The sequence below is a fragment of the Petromyzon marinus genome, chromosome 52 (genome assembly GCF_048934315.1).
Source record: "Petromyzon marinus isolate PM22_M1 ecotype Great Lakes invasive population chromosome 52, UKy_Petmar_22M1.pri1.0, whole genome shotgun sequence".
Lineage (NCBI taxonomy): Eukaryota > Metazoa > Chordata > Hyperoartia > Petromyzontiformes > Petromyzontidae > Petromyzon > Petromyzon marinus.
In genome coordinates this window covers 966,378-986,036 of record NC_133718.1, presented here as the reverse complement: position 1 = coordinate 986,036, position 19,659 = coordinate 966,378, and the positions used below count along the sequence as shown (strand labels likewise).

Sequence of the window (19,659 nt, the reverse complement as noted above, 5' to 3'; positions counted from 1 at the left end):
TTCATGTTCTGTAGATGTAGATGCCACTGATTCTTCATGTTCTGCAGATGTAGATGCCACTGGTTCGTCATGTTCTGCAGATGTAGATGCCACTGCTTCTTCACGTTCTACAGATGTAGATTCCACTGGTTCTTCACGTTCTGCAGATGTAGATGTCACTGGTTCTTCACGTTCTGCAGATGTAGATGCTACTGGTTCTTCACGTTCTGCAGATGTAGATGCCACTGGTTCTTCACGTTCTGCAGATGTAGATGCTACTGGTTCTTCGCGTTCTGCAGATGTAGATGTTACTTGTTTTTCATGTTCTGCAGATGTAGATGCCACTGGTTCTTCACGTTATGCAGATGTCACTGGTTCTTCACGTTCTGCAAATGTAAATGTCACTGGTTCTTCACGTTTTGCAGATGTAGATGCCACTGGTTCTTCACGTTCTGCAAATGTAAATGTCACTGGTTCTTCACGTGTTGCAGATGTAGATGCCACTGGTTCTTCACGTTCTGCAAATGTAAATGTCACTGGTTCTTCACGTTCTGCAGATGTAGATGTGACTGGTTCTTCATGTTCTGCAGATGTAGATGCCACTGGTTCTTCACGTTCTGCAGATGTAGATGTCACTGGTTCTACATGTTCTGCAGATATAATGCCACTGGTTGTTCATGTTCTGTAGATGTAGATGCCACTGATTCTTCATGTGCTGCAGATGTAGATGCCACTGGTTCGTCATATTCTGCAGATGTAGATGCCACTGGTTCTTCACGTTCTACAGATGTAGATGCCACTGGTTCTTCACGTTCTGCAGATGTAGATGTCACTGGTTCTTCACGTTCTGCAGATGTAGATGCTACTGGTTCTTCACGTTCTGCAGATGTAGATGCCACTGGTTCTTCACGTTCTGCAAATGTAGATGTCACTGGTTCTTCACGTTCTGCAGATGTAGATGCTACTGGTTTTTCACGTTCTGCAGATGTAGATGTCACTGGTTCTTCACATTCTGCAGATGTAGATGCCAATGGTTCTTCATGTTCTGCAGATGTAGATGCCACTGGTTCATCACGTTCTGCAGATGTAGATGCCACTGGTTCTTCACGTTCTGCAAATGTAAATGTCACTGGTTCTTCACGTTCTGTAAGTGTGGATTTCACTGGTTCTTCACGTTCTGCAGATGTAGATGCCACTGGTTCTTCACGTTCTGCAAATGTAAATTTCACTGGTTCTTCACGTTCTGTAAATGTGGATGTCACTGGTTCTTCACGTTCTGCAGATGTAGATGTCACTGGTTCTTCACGTTATGCAGATGTAGATGCCACTGGTTCTTCACGTTCTGCAGATGTAGATGCCACTGGTTCTTCACGTTCTGTATATGTAGATGCAACTGGCTCTTCACGTTCTGCAGATGTAGATGCCACTGGTTCTTCACGTTCTGCAGATGTAGATGCCACTGGTTCTTCACGTTCTGCAGATGTAGATGCCACTGGTTTTTCACGTTCTGCAGATGTAGATGCCACTGGTTCTTCGTGTTCTGTAGATGTAGATGCCACTGGTTCTTCACGTTCTGCAGATGCAGATGCCACTGGTTCTTCACGTTCCGCAGATGAAGATGCCACTGGTTCTTCACATTCTGCAGATGTAGATGTCACCACCGTCATCTATTGCGTGGTGGTTGAACTTACGACTCTCGGTCCGAACAGGCAACTAGACATATGCCCAGGTTTGTTCGTATCTTTGATAGTTCGTCAGTGGAATGTCGAGGAGTCTAACTACTACTACAACGTGTTAAACAGCTTCGTTTATAGTTCACATCACAGAACTACCTCGGAGCTGCCAATCTCCATCACGTGACCTCTGTTCACCACCAGAGGGCATCGCTTCCCCACGCGCCCTGCCACGGAGAACGGCCGTGGAGTCACGTGCCCACGTCTCAAAAGCCGAATCCTATAACGGTGTTGTCTCTAGAGGCAATCTGTATAACGGTGTCGTCTCAAGAGCTGATGAGTTTATGGGTCTCTGTTTCAGTCTGTGGACCACTCTATGAGTATATGGGTCTTTGTGTGAATCAATGGGTCTCTGTGATGAGTCTATTGGTCTCTGTGTGATGAGTCTATGGGTATCTGTGTGATGAGTCTATGGGTCTCTGTGTGATGAATCTATGGGTCTCTGTGTGATGAGTCTTTGGGTCTCTTGTGTGGTGAGTCTATGGGTCTCTGTGTGAAGAGTCTATGGGTCTCTGTGTGATCAGTCTATGGGTCTCTGTGTGATGCGTCTATGGGTCTCTGTGTGATGAGTCTATGGGTCTGTGTGTGATGAGTCTGTGGGTTTCTTTGTGATGAGTCTATGGGTCTCTGTGTGATGAGTCTATGGGTCTGTGTGTGATGAGTCTGTGGGTCTCTGTCTGATGAATCTATGGGTCTCTGTGTGATGAGTCTATGGGTCTCTGTGTGGTGAGTCTAAGGGTCTCTGTGATGAGTCTATGGGTCTCTGTATGACGAGTCTATGGGTCTCTGTGTGATGAGCCTATGGGTCTGTGTGAGATGAGTCTGTGGGTCTCTGTGTGATGAGTCTATGGGTCTCTGTGTGGTGAGTCTATGGGTCTCTGTGTGACGAGTCTGTGGGTCTCTGTGTGATGAATCTATGGGTCTCTGTGTGATGAGTCTATGGGTCTCTGTGTAATGAGTCTATGAGTCTCTGAGTGATGAGTCTATGGGTGTCTGTGCGATGAGTCTATGGGTGTCTGCGTGATGAGTCTATGGGTCTCTGTGTGATGAGTCTATGGGTCTCTGTGATGAGTCTATGGGTCTCTGTGTGATGAGTCTATGGGTCTCTGTGTGATGAGTCTATGGGTCTCTGTGTGATGTGTCTATGGGTCTCTGTATGGTGAGTCTATGGGTGTCTGTGTGATGAGTCTATGGGTCTCTGTGGTGAGTCTATGGGTGTCTGTATGGTGAGTCTATGGGTCTCTGTGTGGTGAGTCTATGGGTATCTGTGTGATGAGTCTGTGGGTCTCTGTGTGATGAGTCTATGGGTGTCTGTGTGGTGAGTCTATGGGTCTCTGTGTGATGAGTCTATGGGTCTCTGTGTGATGAGTCTATGGGTCTCTGTTTCATGAGTCTGTGGGTCTCTGTGTGATGAGTCTATGGGTCTCTGTGTGGTGAGTCTATGGGTCTCTGTGTGATGAGTCTATGGGTCTCTGTGTGATGAGTCTATGGGTCTCTGTGTAATGAGTCTATGAGTCTCTGAGTGATGAGTCTATGGGTGTCTGTGCGATGAGTCTATGGGTCTCTGCGTGATGAGTCTATGGGTCTCTGTGTGATGAGTCTATGGGTCTCTGTGATGAGTCTATGGGTCTCTGTGTGATGAGTCTATGGGTCTCTGTGTGATGAGTCTATGGGTCTCTGTGTGATGTGTCTATGGGTCTCTGTATGGTGAGTCTATGGGTGTCTGTGTGATGAGTCTATGGGTCTCTGTGGTGAGTCTATGGGTGTCTGTATGGTGAGTCTATGGGTCTCTGTGTGGTGAGTCTATGGGTGTCTGTGTGATGAGTCTGTGGGTCTCTGTGTGATGAGTCTATGGGTCTCTGTGTGGTGAGTCTATGGGTCTCTGTGTGATGAGTCTATGGGTCTCTGTGTGATGAGTCTATGGGTCTCTGTTTCATGAGTCTGTGGGTCTCTGTGTGATGAGTCTATGGGTCTCTGTGTGATGAGTCTATGGGTCTATGTGTGATGAGTCTATGGGTCTCTGTGGTGAGTCTATGGGTCTCTGTGTGACTATGACCCCCGTGCCCCCTTTGATCCCCCGCACCCCCCATAACCCCGTGCCCACTGTGACTCCTATAACCCAGTGACCCCCGTGACCCCCGTGACCCCTATGACCCCTTTGACTCCTATAACCCAGTGACCCTCGTGACCCCCGTGACCCCTGTGACTCCTATAACCCAGTGACCCGCGTGACCCCGTGACCCCTGTGACCCCTGTGACTCCTATAACCCAGTGACCCTCGTGACCTCTGTGACCCCTGTGACTCCTATAACCCAGTGACCCCCGTGACCCGTGACCCCTGTGTCTCCTATAACCCAGTGACCCTCGTGACCCCTGTGACCCCCGTGACCCCTGTGACTCCTATAACCCAGTGACCCCCGTGACCCCTGTGACTCCTATAACCCAGTGACCCCCGTGACCCCTGTGACTCCTATAACCCAGTGACCCCCGTGACCCCTGTGACTCCTATAACCCCGTGACCCCTGTGACCCCTGTGACTCCTATAACCCAGTGACCCTCGTGACCCCCGTGACCCCCGTGACCCCAGTGTCGATGCGTCCCCAGATCCGTTTGTGTACGAGGGCTCCAGCATGATGATGACGACCAGCGCCGGCCTGCACAGCAACGCCGCCAGGAAGCCCCAGTGAGGCCTCGCCCTAACAGACACTCATCAGCATCATCGCCATCACCGTAACCATCTTCATCATCATCATCACCGTCATCACCATCACCGTTGTCATTACGATCACCGTCACCATTACAAGCGTGATCACCATTGCCATCATTGTCACTATCGTCATCACCATCATCATCATTACCATCGCTGTCGTCACCATCATCATCATCACCATTGTGAACACCATCGTCATCACCATCATCACCATCATTATAGCCATCACCATTACCATCATCATCACCATCACTGTCACCATCATCATCATTTCTATCGCTGTCATCACCGTCACCACCATCATCATCATCACCATTGTCAACACCATCGTCATCACCATCATCACCATCATTATAGCCATCACCATTACCATCATCATCACCATCACTGTCACCATCATCATCATTACTATCGCTGTCATCACCGTCACCATCATCATCATCACCATTGTCAACACCATCGTCATCACCATCATCACCATCATTATAGCCATCACCATTACCATCATCATCACCATCACTGTCACCATCATCATCATCATTACTATCGCTGTCATCACCGTCACCATCATCATCATCACCATTGTCAACACCATCGTCATCACCATCATCACCTTCATTATAGCCATCACCATTACCATCATCATCACCATCACTGTCACCATCATCATCATTACTATCGCTGTCATCACCGTCACCATCATCATCACCATTGTCAACACCATCGTCATCACCATAATCACCTTCATTATAGCCATCACCATTACCATCATCATCACCATCACTGTCACCATCATCATCATCATCACTATCGCCATGAACATCGCCCCTACTCTTTGTTTTTTTCGATTGCAACACATAACCATAGATATTAAACTATGCAACAAAGCATTGTCATCCTCGTTAACATCGTTATCATTCTGGTTATTATTGTCATCATTATCATCATCATTTTAATAATTAGCACAATCATGTTCATCATCGTTATCGTCATCATCATCTTACCTAACAGCTGCGGCTGCTACAGCAAAACATCATAGTCGTGTGGCGACGATGGTGACGCTGATGATGACGATGGTGACGATGATGGTGACGCTGATGATGCTGATGACGATGGTGACAATGATGGTGATGCTGATGTTGACGATGGTGACGCTGATGATGACGATGATGATGCTGATGACGATGGTGACAATGATGGTGACGCTGATGTTGACGATGGTGACGCTGATGACGCTGATGATGCTGATGACGATGGTGACAATGATGATAACGATGGTGACAATGATGATGACGATGGTGACAATGATGATGACGATGGTGACAATGATGGTGACGCTGATGACGATGATGACAATGATGGTGACAATGATGGTGACGCTGATGATGCTGATGACGATGGTGACAATGATGATGACGCTGATGACGATGGTGACAATGATGATGACGATGGTGACGATGATGGTGACGCTGATGATGCTGATAACGATGGTGACAATGATGGTGACGCTGATGTTGACAATGGTGACGCTGATGATGACGATGATGATGCTGATGACGATGGTGACGCTGATGTTGACGATGGTGATGCTGATGATGACGATGATGATGCTGATGACGATGGTGACAATGATGGTGACGCTGATGACGCTGATGATGCTGATGACGATGGTGACAATGATGATGACGATGGTGACAATGATGATGACGATGGTGACAATGATGATGACGATGGTGACAATGATGATGGTGACAATGATGATGACGATGGTGACAATGATGATGACGATGGTGACAATGATGATGACGATGGCGACAATGATGATGACGATGGTGACAATGATGGTGACGATGGTGACAATGATGATGACGATGGTGACAATGATGATGGTGACAATGATGATGACGATGGTGACAATGATGATGACGATGGTGACAATGATGATGACGATGGTGACAATGATGATGACGATGGTGACGATGGTGACAATGATGATGACGATGGTGACAATGATGATGACGATGGTGACAATGATGATGACGATGGTGACAATGATGATGGTGACAATGATGATGACGATGGTGACAATGATGATGACGATGGTGACAATGATGATGACGATGGCGACAATGATGATGACGATGGTGACAATGATGGTGACGATGGTGACAATGATGATGACGATGGTGACAATGATGATGGTGACAATGATGATGACGATGGTGACAATGATGATGACGATGGTGACAATGATGATGACGATGGTGACAATGATGGTGACGCTGATGACGATGGTGACAATGATGATGACGATGATGACAATGATGGTGACGCTGATGATGCTGATGACAATGATGGTGACAATGATGGTGACGATGATGATGACGATGGTGACAATGATGGTGACGATGGTGACGATGATGATGACGATGGCGACAATGATGATGACGATGGTGACAATGATGATGACGATGGTGACAATAATGATGACGATGGTGACGATGATGATGACAATGATAGTGATGCTGATGGTGACGCTGATGATGCTGATGACGATGGTGACAATGATGGTGACGATGGTGACAATGATGATGACGCTGGTGACAATGATGATGACGATGGTGACGATGATGATGACGATGGCGACAATGATGATGACGATGGTGACAATGATGATGACGATGGTGACGATGATGATGACGATGGCGACAATGATGATGACGATGGTGACAATGATGATGACGATGGTGACAATGATGATGACGATGGTGACAATGATGATGCTGATGGTGACAATGATGATGACGATGGTGACAATGATGGAGACGATGGTGACAATGATGGTGACGTTGGTGACAATGATGATGACGCTGGTGACGATGATGATGACGATGGTGACGATGATGATGACGATGGTGACGATGATGATGACAATGATGATGACGATGGTGACAATGATGGAGACGATGGTGACAATGATGATGAAGATGGTGACAATGATGGAGACGATGGTGACAATGATGATGACGATGGTGATGATGACGACGACGACGACGATGATGCTGACGATGGCTCTCTGTGATTTTCCAGGCTGCACCACGTGCCCAAGGACGAGCCCCCTCCCTCTCTCGGTGAGAAACCCTTGAGGCTGTCGCCCGTGCTCTCTCCACCGCTGGCCTCTCGCCGCCGCCCCACTCGCGTGGCCACGGCGTGAGGCCCCAGCGGTCACCGCGGGCCGACCGCCACTGGCCTCGGCACGCGCCTCTGCGTTCGCCTGATCTGCGTGGCGATGACGGCGACAAGAATCAACTTTTAACGGCGTTCAAGACGCGCGAGATTTCATCGCAGAGCGCGAGGGCTCCGCGAGCCCTCGCGTCCCCGAAGAACGGCGCGCTACGGAGACGCCCCGCTACGGACGTCGAGAGATGCGACGTCGGGGCTCAAGCGCAGCCCGCGATGGCACGAGAGGCGTCGCGGGCTGCGCTTGAGCCCCACGGAGGAGGCCCCACGGAGGAGGCGGCTTGAGGTTTCCCCGGTGGCACGCAGCAACGCCGCTCCCCACGACGCGTCCCTCCGGCGCCGCCACGCGTTGTTACCGGTCCCGCTTCGTCAATTCTAGTGCTTGCTCTGACTATTGTGATTGCTATCACGCGAGACTCGCCCAGGCCGGGCGCTCCGTGGTCACGACGTCGGCAAAGGGGCAGGGAGCACCGCCTGCAGCTTTCCTCTCCCTCCCCCCCCCCCTCGGCTGTAGAGAGCGAGGTGCTGGGGCCTAACTCCTCGACGCTCGCACGAGCTGCGAGTCGCCCGCTCGCTACCCCGCCACGACGCCAGACAAAGTCGTGAACCGCCACGCCGGGGAGATGGAATCGAAGGCGGCGAAGCTCGCGGACCGCGAGTCACAGCGGCGCTGCCGACTGTGACGTCGTCACCACCACCGTGGTGGTGACACCACTGTGGCGTCACCACCACGGTGACGTCATCACTGCCACTGTGGTGATGCCACGGTGGTGATGACGTCACAGTGGTGATGACGTCACAGTGGCGATGACGTCACAGTGGTGATGACGTCCCAGTGGTGATGACGGGCGAGCGGCCGCACGCTTTGTTGTTGGCAAGAAGAAAGAAAAAGAGAGAAGATGAAGACAAATAAAAACCTAGCTCCTCCCCCTCCTACTCCTCGCTCCTCCCCCTCCTCCCCCCTCCCTCTCACTCCTCCTCCTCCCTCCCCCCTCCCCCTCGCTCCTCCCTCCCCCTCCTCCCCCTCTTCCTCCCCCTCCTCCTCCTCGCCCCTCCCTCTCGCTCCTCCTCCCTCCCCCCTCCCCCTCGCTCCTCCCTCCCCGTCCTCCCCCCTCCCCCTTGCTCCTCCTCCTCCCCCTCCTCCTCCCCCTCCTCCCCCCTCCCCCTCTCTCCGCGACTGAGATTGACGTTGATGCGGCACGGCGACTCCGACCGGCCGTCCGGCTCGTTAGCGAGCGGTCAACGTGGCAACAATGACCGACGCTACCTCTGACCCCACCCCCCTCTCACCAGCCCCCCCCCACGCCCCACCCCCGTCAGCGCCTCCGACCTCCTGACCTCTCGCCGCCCCCCCCCCCCCCAGACACGGCCCTCTACGCCACCGTGGGTCCGGAGCGGGCGACGGCGGTCGCGCCCGCGGCCCCGCCTGGGGCTGAGCCGACGCGCCGCAAGGGCCCCTGCACCAGCGAGCTCTACGTGGTGACGCGCGACTTCACCTCGCGGGTACGTCACGCCGACGTCACGCCGACGTCACGCCGACGTCACGCTGACGTCACGCTGACGTCACGCTGACGTCACGCCGGAGTCACGCCGACGTGACGCTGACGTCACGCTGACGCCACGCTGACGTCACGCCAACGTCACGCCGACGTCACGCCGACGTCACGCAGACGTCACGCCGACGTCACGCTGACGTCCGGCTTCCCACCTGTTGGCATCTTTGTCGCCAACGCCACTGAGTGGCGGCTGTTGCTGGTGGTGGTGCTGGTGGTGGTGCTGGTGATGGTGCTGGTGATGGTGGTGGTGCTGGTGGTGGTGGTGGTGGTGCTGGTGGTGGTGGTGGTGCTGGTGGTGGTGGTGGTGCTGGTGGTGGTGGTGGTGGTGCTGGTGGTGGTAGTGGTGGTGCTGGTTGTGGTGGTGGTGCTGGTGGTGGTGCTGGTGGTGGTGGTGCTGGTGGTGGTGCTGGTGGTGGTGATACTGGTGGTGGTGCTGGTAGTGCTGGTGGTGGTGGTGCTGGTGGTGCTGGTGGTGGTGCTGGTGGTGGTGGTGCTTGGAGGTTCGGAGAGCCGTGAGGCGCTGCAAGGATGGGTGGTGGTCGCGGGTTGATGAGGAGATGGAGTCGGCTTGCGATAACAAATCGTTCTTTAACTCCATCAAAAAAGTAACCTGCAGTGCCACACAAATTACCATCATTAGGGGAAAGAACATTAATCCAATCTCCGACCCCCAGGAACAGGATGGCAGATTTGCTGAGCATTTCTGTGAGGTCCTGGGGGAGGGGAAATCCCTCGGCCAGGAAAACATCATGGGACAAAGTGAGGATGACCCTGCTGAGGCTGCGGTGCCTCAAATATTGGAGGAGGAAGTCACCCCTTGTGCGTGGCTGGCTGAGGTGCGATCTGTTGAGGAAGTACTGAAGGCGATCCAGAGTCTGAGACCAGGAAAGGCACCGGGCTAAGATGATCTCCCAAGCGAAATGCTGAGGGAGGGTGGCGTTTGTGCTGGACGGGTTCCACAGGATTGGAAGGATGCCCTGGTGGTCCCCCTCTTTAAGAAGGGGGACCGCACAAACTGACAACTACAGGGGCATCTCACTCCTCAGTGTGCCGGGAAAGGTTGCCTAGCAAGGCAATGTTATTCAACTTTGCCTTGCTAGGCACGCTGAGGAGAGGCTTGCGGAGCCCCAATGTGGTTTCAGGAAGGGGCGGTCCTGCACAGATGCCATATTTTCTATCCATCTGCTACAGCAGAGGTGTAGAGAATTCCAACAAGACCTAAATCTCTGCTTTATTGACCAGGTCATGGCCTATGATACCATCAGTAGGCCTGGGCTCTGGGTTGTTTTTCGTGCTTTCGGAGTCCCTGACCCTCTGCTCACGATCATTAAGAACCTTCATGATGGTGAGCGGGCCCAGGTAAAATTACGTGGCCGGCAGTCAGAGCCATTCCCTGTACACCTTGGGATGCGACAGGGATGTCCTCTGGCTCGCACATTATTTAACATCTATTTTGACCATGTAGTTCGTGAAGCCTTCAATAGCTGTACCGGAGGAATTTCGATTTGGTACAGATACAATGGGAGGCTGATCGATGCCCGGGTGCGGTCAAGGGATGGCTCCCTATTGCTCAACCATGTTATGTATGCCGATGATCTGGTAATTGCTGCTCACTTAGAGGAGGAGTTGGAGACGCTGCTGCTGAGACTGGAGCGTGCCACTAAGAGATGGGGCCTTACCATCAGCCCCAGCAAAACTAAGCACCTGCCTGGGTATTTTGTACCATCGGACACTGCACCCCCACATCTCCCAATTGGTGATAGGGTAGTTGTGGAGAGAGGGGAGAGTTTCCCATACCTTGGCAGTGTGCTCATGACCCGCTCCGGTTTAACAGCAGAGGTCTCACTCCGAATCAGTCGAGTGGCATTATCTTTTCATCGGTTGCATAAGGCTGTGTGGAAGCTACCTGGTCTATCACTCCGCACGAAGCTTCAGGTCTTCTCGGCCATGGTCATTCCTTCCCTTCTCTACGCTTGCGATACGTGGACCCCCCTAACGGAACAACTTCGCCGGTTAGAAACATTTAGGCTGGCCTGCCTATGATCCATCCTGGGTTTAACCAGGCTGGATTGTGTGAGGAGCTCACAAATCCTTGAAAGATGTAGACAAGGTCCCATCTGTGAGCTCCTCCGGCAGGCAAGGCTGCGCTGGCTGGGCCATGTAGCCCGCATGCCCAGCCACCGCATGCCTAAACAGCTTTTGTTCGGCCGGATCGAGGGGGCTAAACGGGCGCGGCACGGGCTAGAGAAGAGATGGAGTGACGTGATACAGGAGGATGTGGAGCTGAGTGGACTTGCCGATGACTGATACCAGCGGTCTCAAGATCGGCCTCTGTGGAGGAGGCTCGTGAAGGACGCTACTGGGCAGTTGGAGGCAGTCGCCCTCCAACAACAACGGAGGGCGGAGGGGCGACGCTCACAACAACGAGCAGAGCGCTGGGTGGCTAAGGCACAGCAACTTGGCAAGGTAGGGGGCACAGAAGTGGTGCATCAGCCACTCATCTCAGTCAGTCGCCCCCTGCTGGGTCTGCCCCGTGACCTCCTGTTCGACACTTAACGTGGCTTCAAGGTGCACATAGCCTGGCACAAGCGTCGTGGTGACGTCACCGCCACTTAGTGGCGAATGGCGGTTGTTGTTGTTGCTGCTGGTGGTGGTGCTGGTGGTGCGGTGGTGGTGGTGCTGGTGGTGCTGCTGGAGGTGTTGATGGTATCTGCTGCTAAGCATAGTTAGTCAATAGTTAGTTTTTAGTGGCCGTGTCGCAAGACATCACAGGATCGTGGAGCGCGACGACTTGGGACTCAGGCGCCATGGTGGGCACGCGGGGCACGGTGGAAGTGGTGGGCACGGTGGGCACGGTGGGCATGGTTGGAGCGGTGGCAAGAGCAGGCACTGTGGGCGATGGTCGAGGCCAGCGAAGGAGCGGCGGCCAAGGCAGGGAGCGGTAGGAGTGAGTTTCGTGCCGACACCCCAGGGCAAGCCGCCCGTCGCCCCGCGGGGGGGAGGGGGGGGGGCAGGGCTGCGCTGCGGTGGTCACGACAGCTGCCGCGTGTTCGGTTCCTCAATCTTCCCGCGCCACTCGTCAGTGAGCTCATCTCTGTCGCAACGACAAATCCCCCCCCCGAGCCGCGCAGCTTCCACGTCCGCGTTGACACCCCGCTGCTCTTGACGCGCTGAGCTGGGCCTTCGCCGCCTCGATGTCACATCGCGGCCGTCGCTCTGCGTCCACGTGGCACCGCTGCTGCTGCTGCTCCCACCGCTGCCTTGGCTGCGTTTCTTTTGCAGTTTCTGTTCCTGCTTTTGTTGGGCTGCCAGGCGAGGGAGGGAACCGCTCCGTCTCCCACCGTGTCCACCGTGCCCACCGTGCCCACCGTGCCCACCACCCCCACCGTACCCACTGCTCCCACCGTACCCACCGCTCCCACCATGCCCACCGTGCCCACCGTGCCCACTGCTCCCACCATGCCCACCGCTCCCACCGTGCCCACCACTCCCACCGTGCCCACTGCTCCCACCGTGCCTACCGCTCCATCAGCCAAATACTCTCAAGGCGTGATGTTGATTTTAAATGTGTTGGGGGAAAACCAGAGGACCCCGGGGAAAAACCAACGCGACCACGGGGAGAGAGAGAGACACGCAAACTCAAAATATACAGCCGCAGCGGTCATCAGGGTCGGGATCTAACCCATGACCACATGTATACCAGGCGAGGTCGTTAACATCTCCTAGCCACCGTGATGATGAGAGAGAGAGAGATTAAATTCCAAATATACAGCAGGTGTGAGGGCCGGGATTTAACCTACGACATCCTGTATACCAAGCGAGGTAGTTAACATCTCCCCACCATGGCAGCTGGTAGTCCGCTATGTGCCGGCCTCGCGATACCGCACGGCCACTCGGTTTGAGGGTAGGGATCATCGCCCCCCTCCCCACTCTTGGCAGACTAATGCCCGCTCGCTGGCCACGTGCCGCGGACTCACCTTGTGCTGGACAGAGACACTTGGGGGTCCCCTCGGCGAGACCACGTAGCAGCAATCATAGCCCCTGCCCCCCCTATTGGCAAGACAGGAGAAGAAGCAGCAGTAGAGAGCCCTAGGGAACTGTTGCTGCTCCCTGGGGAACGTCTGTGGGATCTGTGATGGAATGTTTGTGGGATCTGTGATGGAATGTTTGTGGGATCTGGGATGGAATGTTTGTGGGATCTGTGATGGAATGTTTGTGGGATCTGTGATGGAATGTTTGTGGGATCTGGGATGGAATGTTTGTGGGATCTGGGATTGAATGTTTGTGGGATCTGGGATTGAATGTTTGTGGGATCTGTGATGGAATGTTTGTGGGATCTGTGATGGAATGATTGTGGGATCTGGGATGGATTGTTTGTGGGATCTGGGATGGATTGTTTGTGGGATCTGTGATGGAATGTTTGTGGGATCTGGGATGGAATGTTTGTGGAATCTGTGATGGATTGTTTGTGGGATCTGGGATGGATTGTTTGTGGGATCTGGGATGGATTGTTTGTGGGATCTGTGATGGATTGTTTGTGGGATCTGTGATGGAATGTTTGTGGGATCTGGGATGGATTGTTTGTGGGATCTGTGATGGAATATTTGTGGGATCTGTGATGGAATGTTTGTGGGATCTGGGATGGATTGTTTGTGGGATCTGGGATGGATTGTTTGTGGGATCTGTGATTGAATGTTTGTGGGATCTGGGATTGAATGTTTGTGGGATCTGTGATTGAATGTTTGTGGGATCTGGGATTGAATGTTTGTGGGATCTGTGATGGAATGTTTGTGGGATCTGCGACTTCCCAGGTGGAGTCAGAGATGTCGGTGATTCAAGGCAATGTGGTGGCGTCGCTGGGAGACACGGTGGATGGCTGGATGCTCGTCAGCCTGCGCGGCCAAGAGGGCTTCGTGCCCTTCGACTACCTGAAGCCCAAGTAGCGCCAGCTAGACCCGCGGCACACAACGCCACAGAGCATCACACCACGTCATACCATGCCATGTCGCGCCGCCAAATGTTACACCACATCACAGCACAACACGTAACACCACGCCACGCCACGTCACACCACGCCATGTGGAGTCACACTGCAAGGCGTCACACGACACCGAGTCACGCCACCTCAGACCACGCCATGTCGCGTCACATCACGCCACGTTGCGTCACGTCCCACCACGGCACACCAGAGTATGTGTGCGTGCGTGTGTGCATCCCCTGTGTAAACCACCGCGCAGAGATATCGGAAGCTAAGCTGGAAAAAGAGCCTGGTTAGTCCTGGGATGGACGATCGCGGTGTGGGCTGCGAGGTGGCCTGCAGGTGGTGGTACAGCAGTCGATCCCTAAATCCATTCTTGCGAACATTTTAATATGACCCCCTCTAATACGGTTAATGTGCAGCACTCTGGCAAGAGCAGCTGGGTATGATGCTACTGCTGCTCTTTGCAATCCCTTGGAGTGAAGGACGCTGCTGCTACTGGGCAGTGGGAGGCAGTCGCCCTCCAGCAACAGCGGAGGGCAGAGGAGCGACGCTCACAACGAGCGGAGCGTCGGGTGGCGAAAACACAGCGAGTTGGCACAGTTGGGGGCACGGGGTGGTGCATCTGTCAGTCATTTCAGTCAGTCAACCCCACGGCACCTGAGTCTGTCCCGTGACCTCCTCCTGCACCTAGCCTGGCACGGCAGGCAACCCATGGTAACCTAGGTCTGTCCCGTGACCTCCTGCCAGCAGCGAGCCTTCAACACTCCACGTTGGCCTCAGAGTGCACCTGGCCTGGCACGGGCGCCGTGGTGACGTCACCGCCTCTCAGTGGCGAACGTCTGCCGTGATTTTTTTTTTAGCTCCCTTAGCTTTTGGAGGAGAGCAAGTCCCAGGAGGAAGCACACTCAGAACACGGAGAGAGAGATAACATACAGACTCCACGCAGAGAGGAGCCTGAGGTGGGAATAGAACTCAGGTGATTCTCGCTGTGAGACGTGAGCGTCACCAGAGCACAGCCGCCAAAAATAATCGCTACCACCACCGACACCACCATCATCATCATCACCACCACCATCTATCACTGACATCACCGCCACCACCACCATCTATCACTGCCATCACAACAACTACCACCAATGCCATCCTGTCCACCCGGCAGCATCGATGGGTACACAGTACCACAGTCTATCGGCAGTGGGGTAGAATGTAAGGTAGAATGTCAGTTAGAATGTCAGGTAGAATGTAAGGTAGAATGTCAGGTAGAATGTCAGGTAGAATGGCAGGTAGAATGTCAGGTAGAATGTCAGGTAGAATGTCAGGTAGAATGTCAGGTAGAGTGTCAGGTAGAGTGTCAGGTAGAATGTAAGGTAGAATGTCAGGTAGAATGTCAGGTAGAATGTCAGGTAGAATGTCAGGTAGAATGTAAGGTAAAGTGTCAGGTAGAATGTAAGGTAGAGTGTCAGGTAGAATGTCAGGTAGAATGTCAGGTAGAATGTCAGGTAGAATGTCAGGTAGAATGTCAGGTAGAATGTAAGGTAGAATGTCAGGTAGAATGTCAGGTAGAATGTCAGGTAGAATGTCAGGTAGAATGTCAGGTAGAATGTCAGGTAGAATGTCAGGTAGAATGTAAGGTAAAGTGTCAGGTAGAATGTCAGGTAGAATGTCAGGTAGAATGTAAGGTAGAATGTAAGGTAGAGTGTCAGGTAGAATGTCAGGTAGAATGTCAGGTAGAATGTCAGGTAGAATGTCAGGTAGAATGTAAGGTAGAGTGTCAGGTAGAATGTCAGGTAGAATGTCAGGTAGAATGTAAGGTAGAATGTCAGGTAGAATGTCAGGTAGGATGTAAGGTAGAATGTCAGGTAGAATGTAAGGTAGAGTGTCAGGTAGAATGTCAGGTAGAATGTCAGGTAGAATGTCAGGTAGAATGTAAGGTAGAGTGTCAGGTAGAATGTCAGGTAGAATGTCAGGTAGAATGTAAGGTAGAATGTCAGGTAGAATGTCAGGTAGGATGTAAGGTAGAATGTAAGGTAGAATGTCAGGTAGAATGTCAGGTAGAATGTCAGGTAGAATGTCAGGTAGAATGTCAGGTAGAATGTCAGGTAGAATGTAAGGTAGAATGTAAGGTAGAATGTCAGGTAGAATGTCAGGTAGAATGTCAGGTAGAATGTCAGGTAGAATGTCAGGTAGAATGTAAGGTAGAGTGTCAGGTAGAATGTCAGGTAGAATGTCAGGTAGAATGTAAGGTAGAATGTCAGGTAGAATGTCAGGTAGGATGTAAGGTAGAATGTCAGGTAGAATGTAAGGTAGAGTGTCAGGTAGAATGTCAGGTAGAATGTCAGGTAGAATGTCAGGTAGAATGTAAGGTAGAGTGTCAGGTAGAATGTCAGGTAGAATGTCAGGTAGAATGTAAGGTAGAATGTCAGGTAGAATGTCAGGTAGGATGTAAGGTAGAATGTCAGGTAGAATGTAAGGTAGAATGTAAGGTAGAATGTCAGGTAGAATGTCAGGTAGAATGTCAGGTAGAATGTCAGGTAGAATGTCAGGTAGAATGTCAGGTAGAATGTAAGGTAGAATGTAAGGTAGAATGTCAGGTAGAATGTCAGGTAGAATGTCAGGTAGAATGTAAGGTAGAATGTCAGGTAGAATGTAAGGTAGAATGTCAGGTAGAATGTCAGGTAGAATGTCAGGTAGAATGTCAGGTAGAATGTCAGGTAGAATGGCAGGTAGAATGTCAGGTAGAATGTCAGGTAGAATGTCAGGTAGAATGTCAGGTAGAATGTAAGGTAAAGTGTCAGGTAGAATGTCAGGTAGAATGTCAGGTAGAATGTAAGGTAGAATGTAAGGTAGAGTGTCAGGTAGAATGTCAGGTAGAATGTCAGGTAGAATGTCAGGTAGAATGTCAGGTAGAATGTAAGGTAGAATGTCAGGTAGAATGTAAGGTAGAATGTAAGGTAAAGTGTCAGGTAGAATGTCAGGTAGAATGTCAGGTAGAATGTAAGGTAGAATGTAAGGTAGAGTGTCAGGTAGAATGTCAGGTAGAATGTCAGGTAGAATGTCAGGTAGAATGTCAGGTAGAATGTCAGGTAGAATGTAAGGTAGAATGTCAGGTAGAATGTCAGGTAGGATGTAAGGTAGAATGTCAGGTAGAATGTAAGGTAGAGTGTCAGGTAGAATGTCAGGTAGAATGTCAGGTAGAATGTCAGGTAGAGTGTCAGGTAGAATGTCAGGTAGAATGTCAGGTAGAATGTAAGGTAGAATGTCAGGTAGAATGTCAGGTAGGATGTAAGGTAGAATGTCAGGTAGAATGTAAGGTAGAATGTAAGGTAGAATGTCAGGTAGAATGTCAGGTAGAATGTCAGGTAGAATGTAAGGTAGAATGTAAGGTAGAATGTCAGGTAGAATGTAAGGTAGAATGTCAGGTAGAATGTCAGGTAGAATGTCAGATAGATTGTAAGGTAAAATGTCAGGTAGAATGTCAGGTAGAATGTCAGGTAGAATGTCAGGTAGAATGTCAGGTAGAATGTAAGGTAGAATGTCAGGTAGAATGTAAGGTAGAATGTCAGGTAGAATGTCAGGTAGAATGTCAGGTAGAATGTCAGGTAGAATGTAAGGTAGAATGTCAGGTAGAATGTCAGGTAGGATGTCAGGTAGAATGTCAGGTAGAATGTCAGGTAGGATGTCAGGTAGAATGTCAGGTAGGATGTCAGGTAGAATGTCAGGTAGAATGTCAGGTAGAATGTCAGTTAGAATGTCAGGTAGGATGTGGGTACTCCCACCTCTAGAAGGGGGCGGGGCTCAGGGGCTCTCTGGCGCCCCCTGACGTGGAGACGCCGCCACCAGCAGCTGCACGAGTGAGCAGATCGCAGCGCTGAGCTGCGAACTCCCGGCCACCCAAGTTCGAGTCCTGCTCCTGGGCCAACGCCGGTGACGAACATGTGAACCGCTCCTGGGTCTGCTGCTAGGTCGACTCGGCCTCAAATGAACACCCGGTGCGCCCGTGGAGTTGAACATCGCCACTGGAGAGGAGACAAAGGCGGCCGGGCGTGGTGGTGCTGGGCCGCCCATCTCCGCTGGTGTGCCGTGCCGGCCTTCGTAGCGTGCTACTCGCTCGCAGCGCCTGCCCCAACAGTCTGTTCCACGCTACACGGGGGGATCTTTGTATGAATCCCAGTCCAGTGCTGTGTGATTTATGGTCTTTTTTTGGGCCATAGTGCCGACACGCGCACAATGGACGAATGAGCGTCGCTACTCCTGTGAATGACGCCACGCGAATCTTTAAACGTCTCACTGTGATTGAAGGAGATGGCGTTGCGGTATTGTTCACGGTTAAAATTCAGTACTACACCACACACCACACACCATACAAACCATACAAACCATACACCACACACACCACACACCACACACCATACACCCCACACACCATACACCACACACATACCACACACATACCACACACACCACACACACCACACACACACCATACACACACCACACACAAACCATACACACATACCACACACTACACAAACACCATATATACACCACACACCACACACACCATACACACACCACACACCATACACACACCACACACCACACACGTACACAAAACCTTACTAATTGGCCCTGTCGGGTGGCGGCGGGTTTAACGACACACGTTCATATTTTACGCGCTCTAACCCAACAAAAAAGCCTCTCGTGCGGATAACCAGGGCAGCCTGATGGGAAAAACCGAACCGTGAAACTCTGCGGTTACGTGTGACGTCGGTGAGGGGGGGACGGGGGAGATGTTACAGAAGTCAGTTTGACACGTAGCAGGCTTTTGCGACCAACATCATCTATTATAGAGGTTCCTTGGGTTAGATCGCGACAATGTATAAATCTGTCGTTAAAACCCGCCACGTCCATGTTGTGGCTTGGCTCTCCAATACACAACCGGTTAGTGCTGTACTAGTGACGAATTGGCACGTTCTGTTCACGTGACAACCCTTACTAGTTGGCTGTGTCGGGTGGTGGCGGGTTTAACGACACATATATTTACGCGAACTAACCCCCAAAAAACTCCTCTATTATGGGTTACAGAAGTCGTTGTGGGGCTAAACTAACATGTACGTTCAAGAGTATTAAAAAACACAAAAATAACGAAATGCAATGATTTATAACAATAATAAAACAGTTAATATTCATGACGGTGTTGGGTTTCTCCTGCGTGGTGATGCTGGTGGTGGTGGTGGAGGACGAGGAGTGATCGGATTCGCAGGTGGCTGATGGAGAGGTCAGGAGGAGCGGGAGGGTGCCGACTCGGATCCCAACAAAGACACTGCGAGACGAGGAGAGAGAGCACGTGATGTGGTGAGAGAGCACGTGATGTGGTGAGAGAGCACGTGATGTGGTGAGAGAGAGCATGTGATGTGGTGAGAGAGAGCACGTGATGTGGGGAGAGAGAGCACGTGATGT

At 51.8% G+C, this 19,659-nt stretch overlaps 2 protein-coding genes across 45 annotated transcripts in view; both read left to right on the top strand.

Moving 5' to 3' along the window:
- Positions 1 to 14,161, top strand: part of LOC116953549 (proline-serine-threonine phosphatase-interacting protein 1-like) — a 72,692-nt gene extending 58,531 nt beyond the window's left edge. For both annotated transcript variants that reach the window (XM_032973848.2, XM_076075103.1), the window contains exons 12-15: positions 4,317 to 4,395; positions 7,513 to 7,553; positions 9,026 to 9,165; positions 14,030 to 14,161. In XM_032973848.2, coding sequence (XP_032829739.1) covers positions 4,317 to 4,395; positions 7,513 to 7,553; positions 9,026 to 9,165; positions 14,030 to 14,161 — 392 coding nt within the window. The remainder of the gene's footprint in view (positions 1 to 4,316; positions 4,396 to 7,512; positions 7,554 to 9,025; positions 9,166 to 14,029) is intronic.
- Positions 14,162 to 15,335: 1,174 nt separating this feature from the next.
- LOC142931302 (uncharacterized) lies at positions 15,336 to 19,388 on the top strand. 43 transcript variants are annotated; one of them, XM_076075095.1, is made up of 3 exons: positions 15,336 to 17,138; positions 17,223 to 17,294; positions 17,343 to 19,388. In XM_076075095.1, exons 1-3 carry the CDS (start codon positions 15,336 to 15,338, stop codon positions 17,979 to 17,981), a joined length of 2,514 nt encoding a protein of 837 aa, XP_075931210.1. In that variant the 3' UTR covers positions 17,982 to 19,388. The 43 variants fall into 43 exon arrangements, with proteins under 43 accessions (XP_075931210.1, XP_075931214.1, XP_075931203.1 ...); XM_076075099.1 differs by having other exon boundaries at positions 15,336 to 17,762; positions 17,799 to 17,834; positions 17,955 to 19,388; XM_076075088.1 differs by having other exon boundaries at positions 15,336 to 15,758; positions 15,867 to 19,388.
- The last annotated feature ends 271 nt before the right edge of the window (positions 19,389 to 19,659 follow it).

Excerpts from the sequence above, each read along its gene's own strand:
- LOC142931302 (XM_076075064.1), top strand. The coding sequence starts at position 15,336 with ATGCCATCCTGTCCACCCGGCAGCATCGATGGGTACACAGTACCACAG. Across the intron at positions 15,831-15,866 it reads AATGTCAGGTAGAATGTAAG|GTAGAATGTAAGGTAGAATG; the intron begins GTAAAGTGTCAG and ends GTAGAATGTCAG.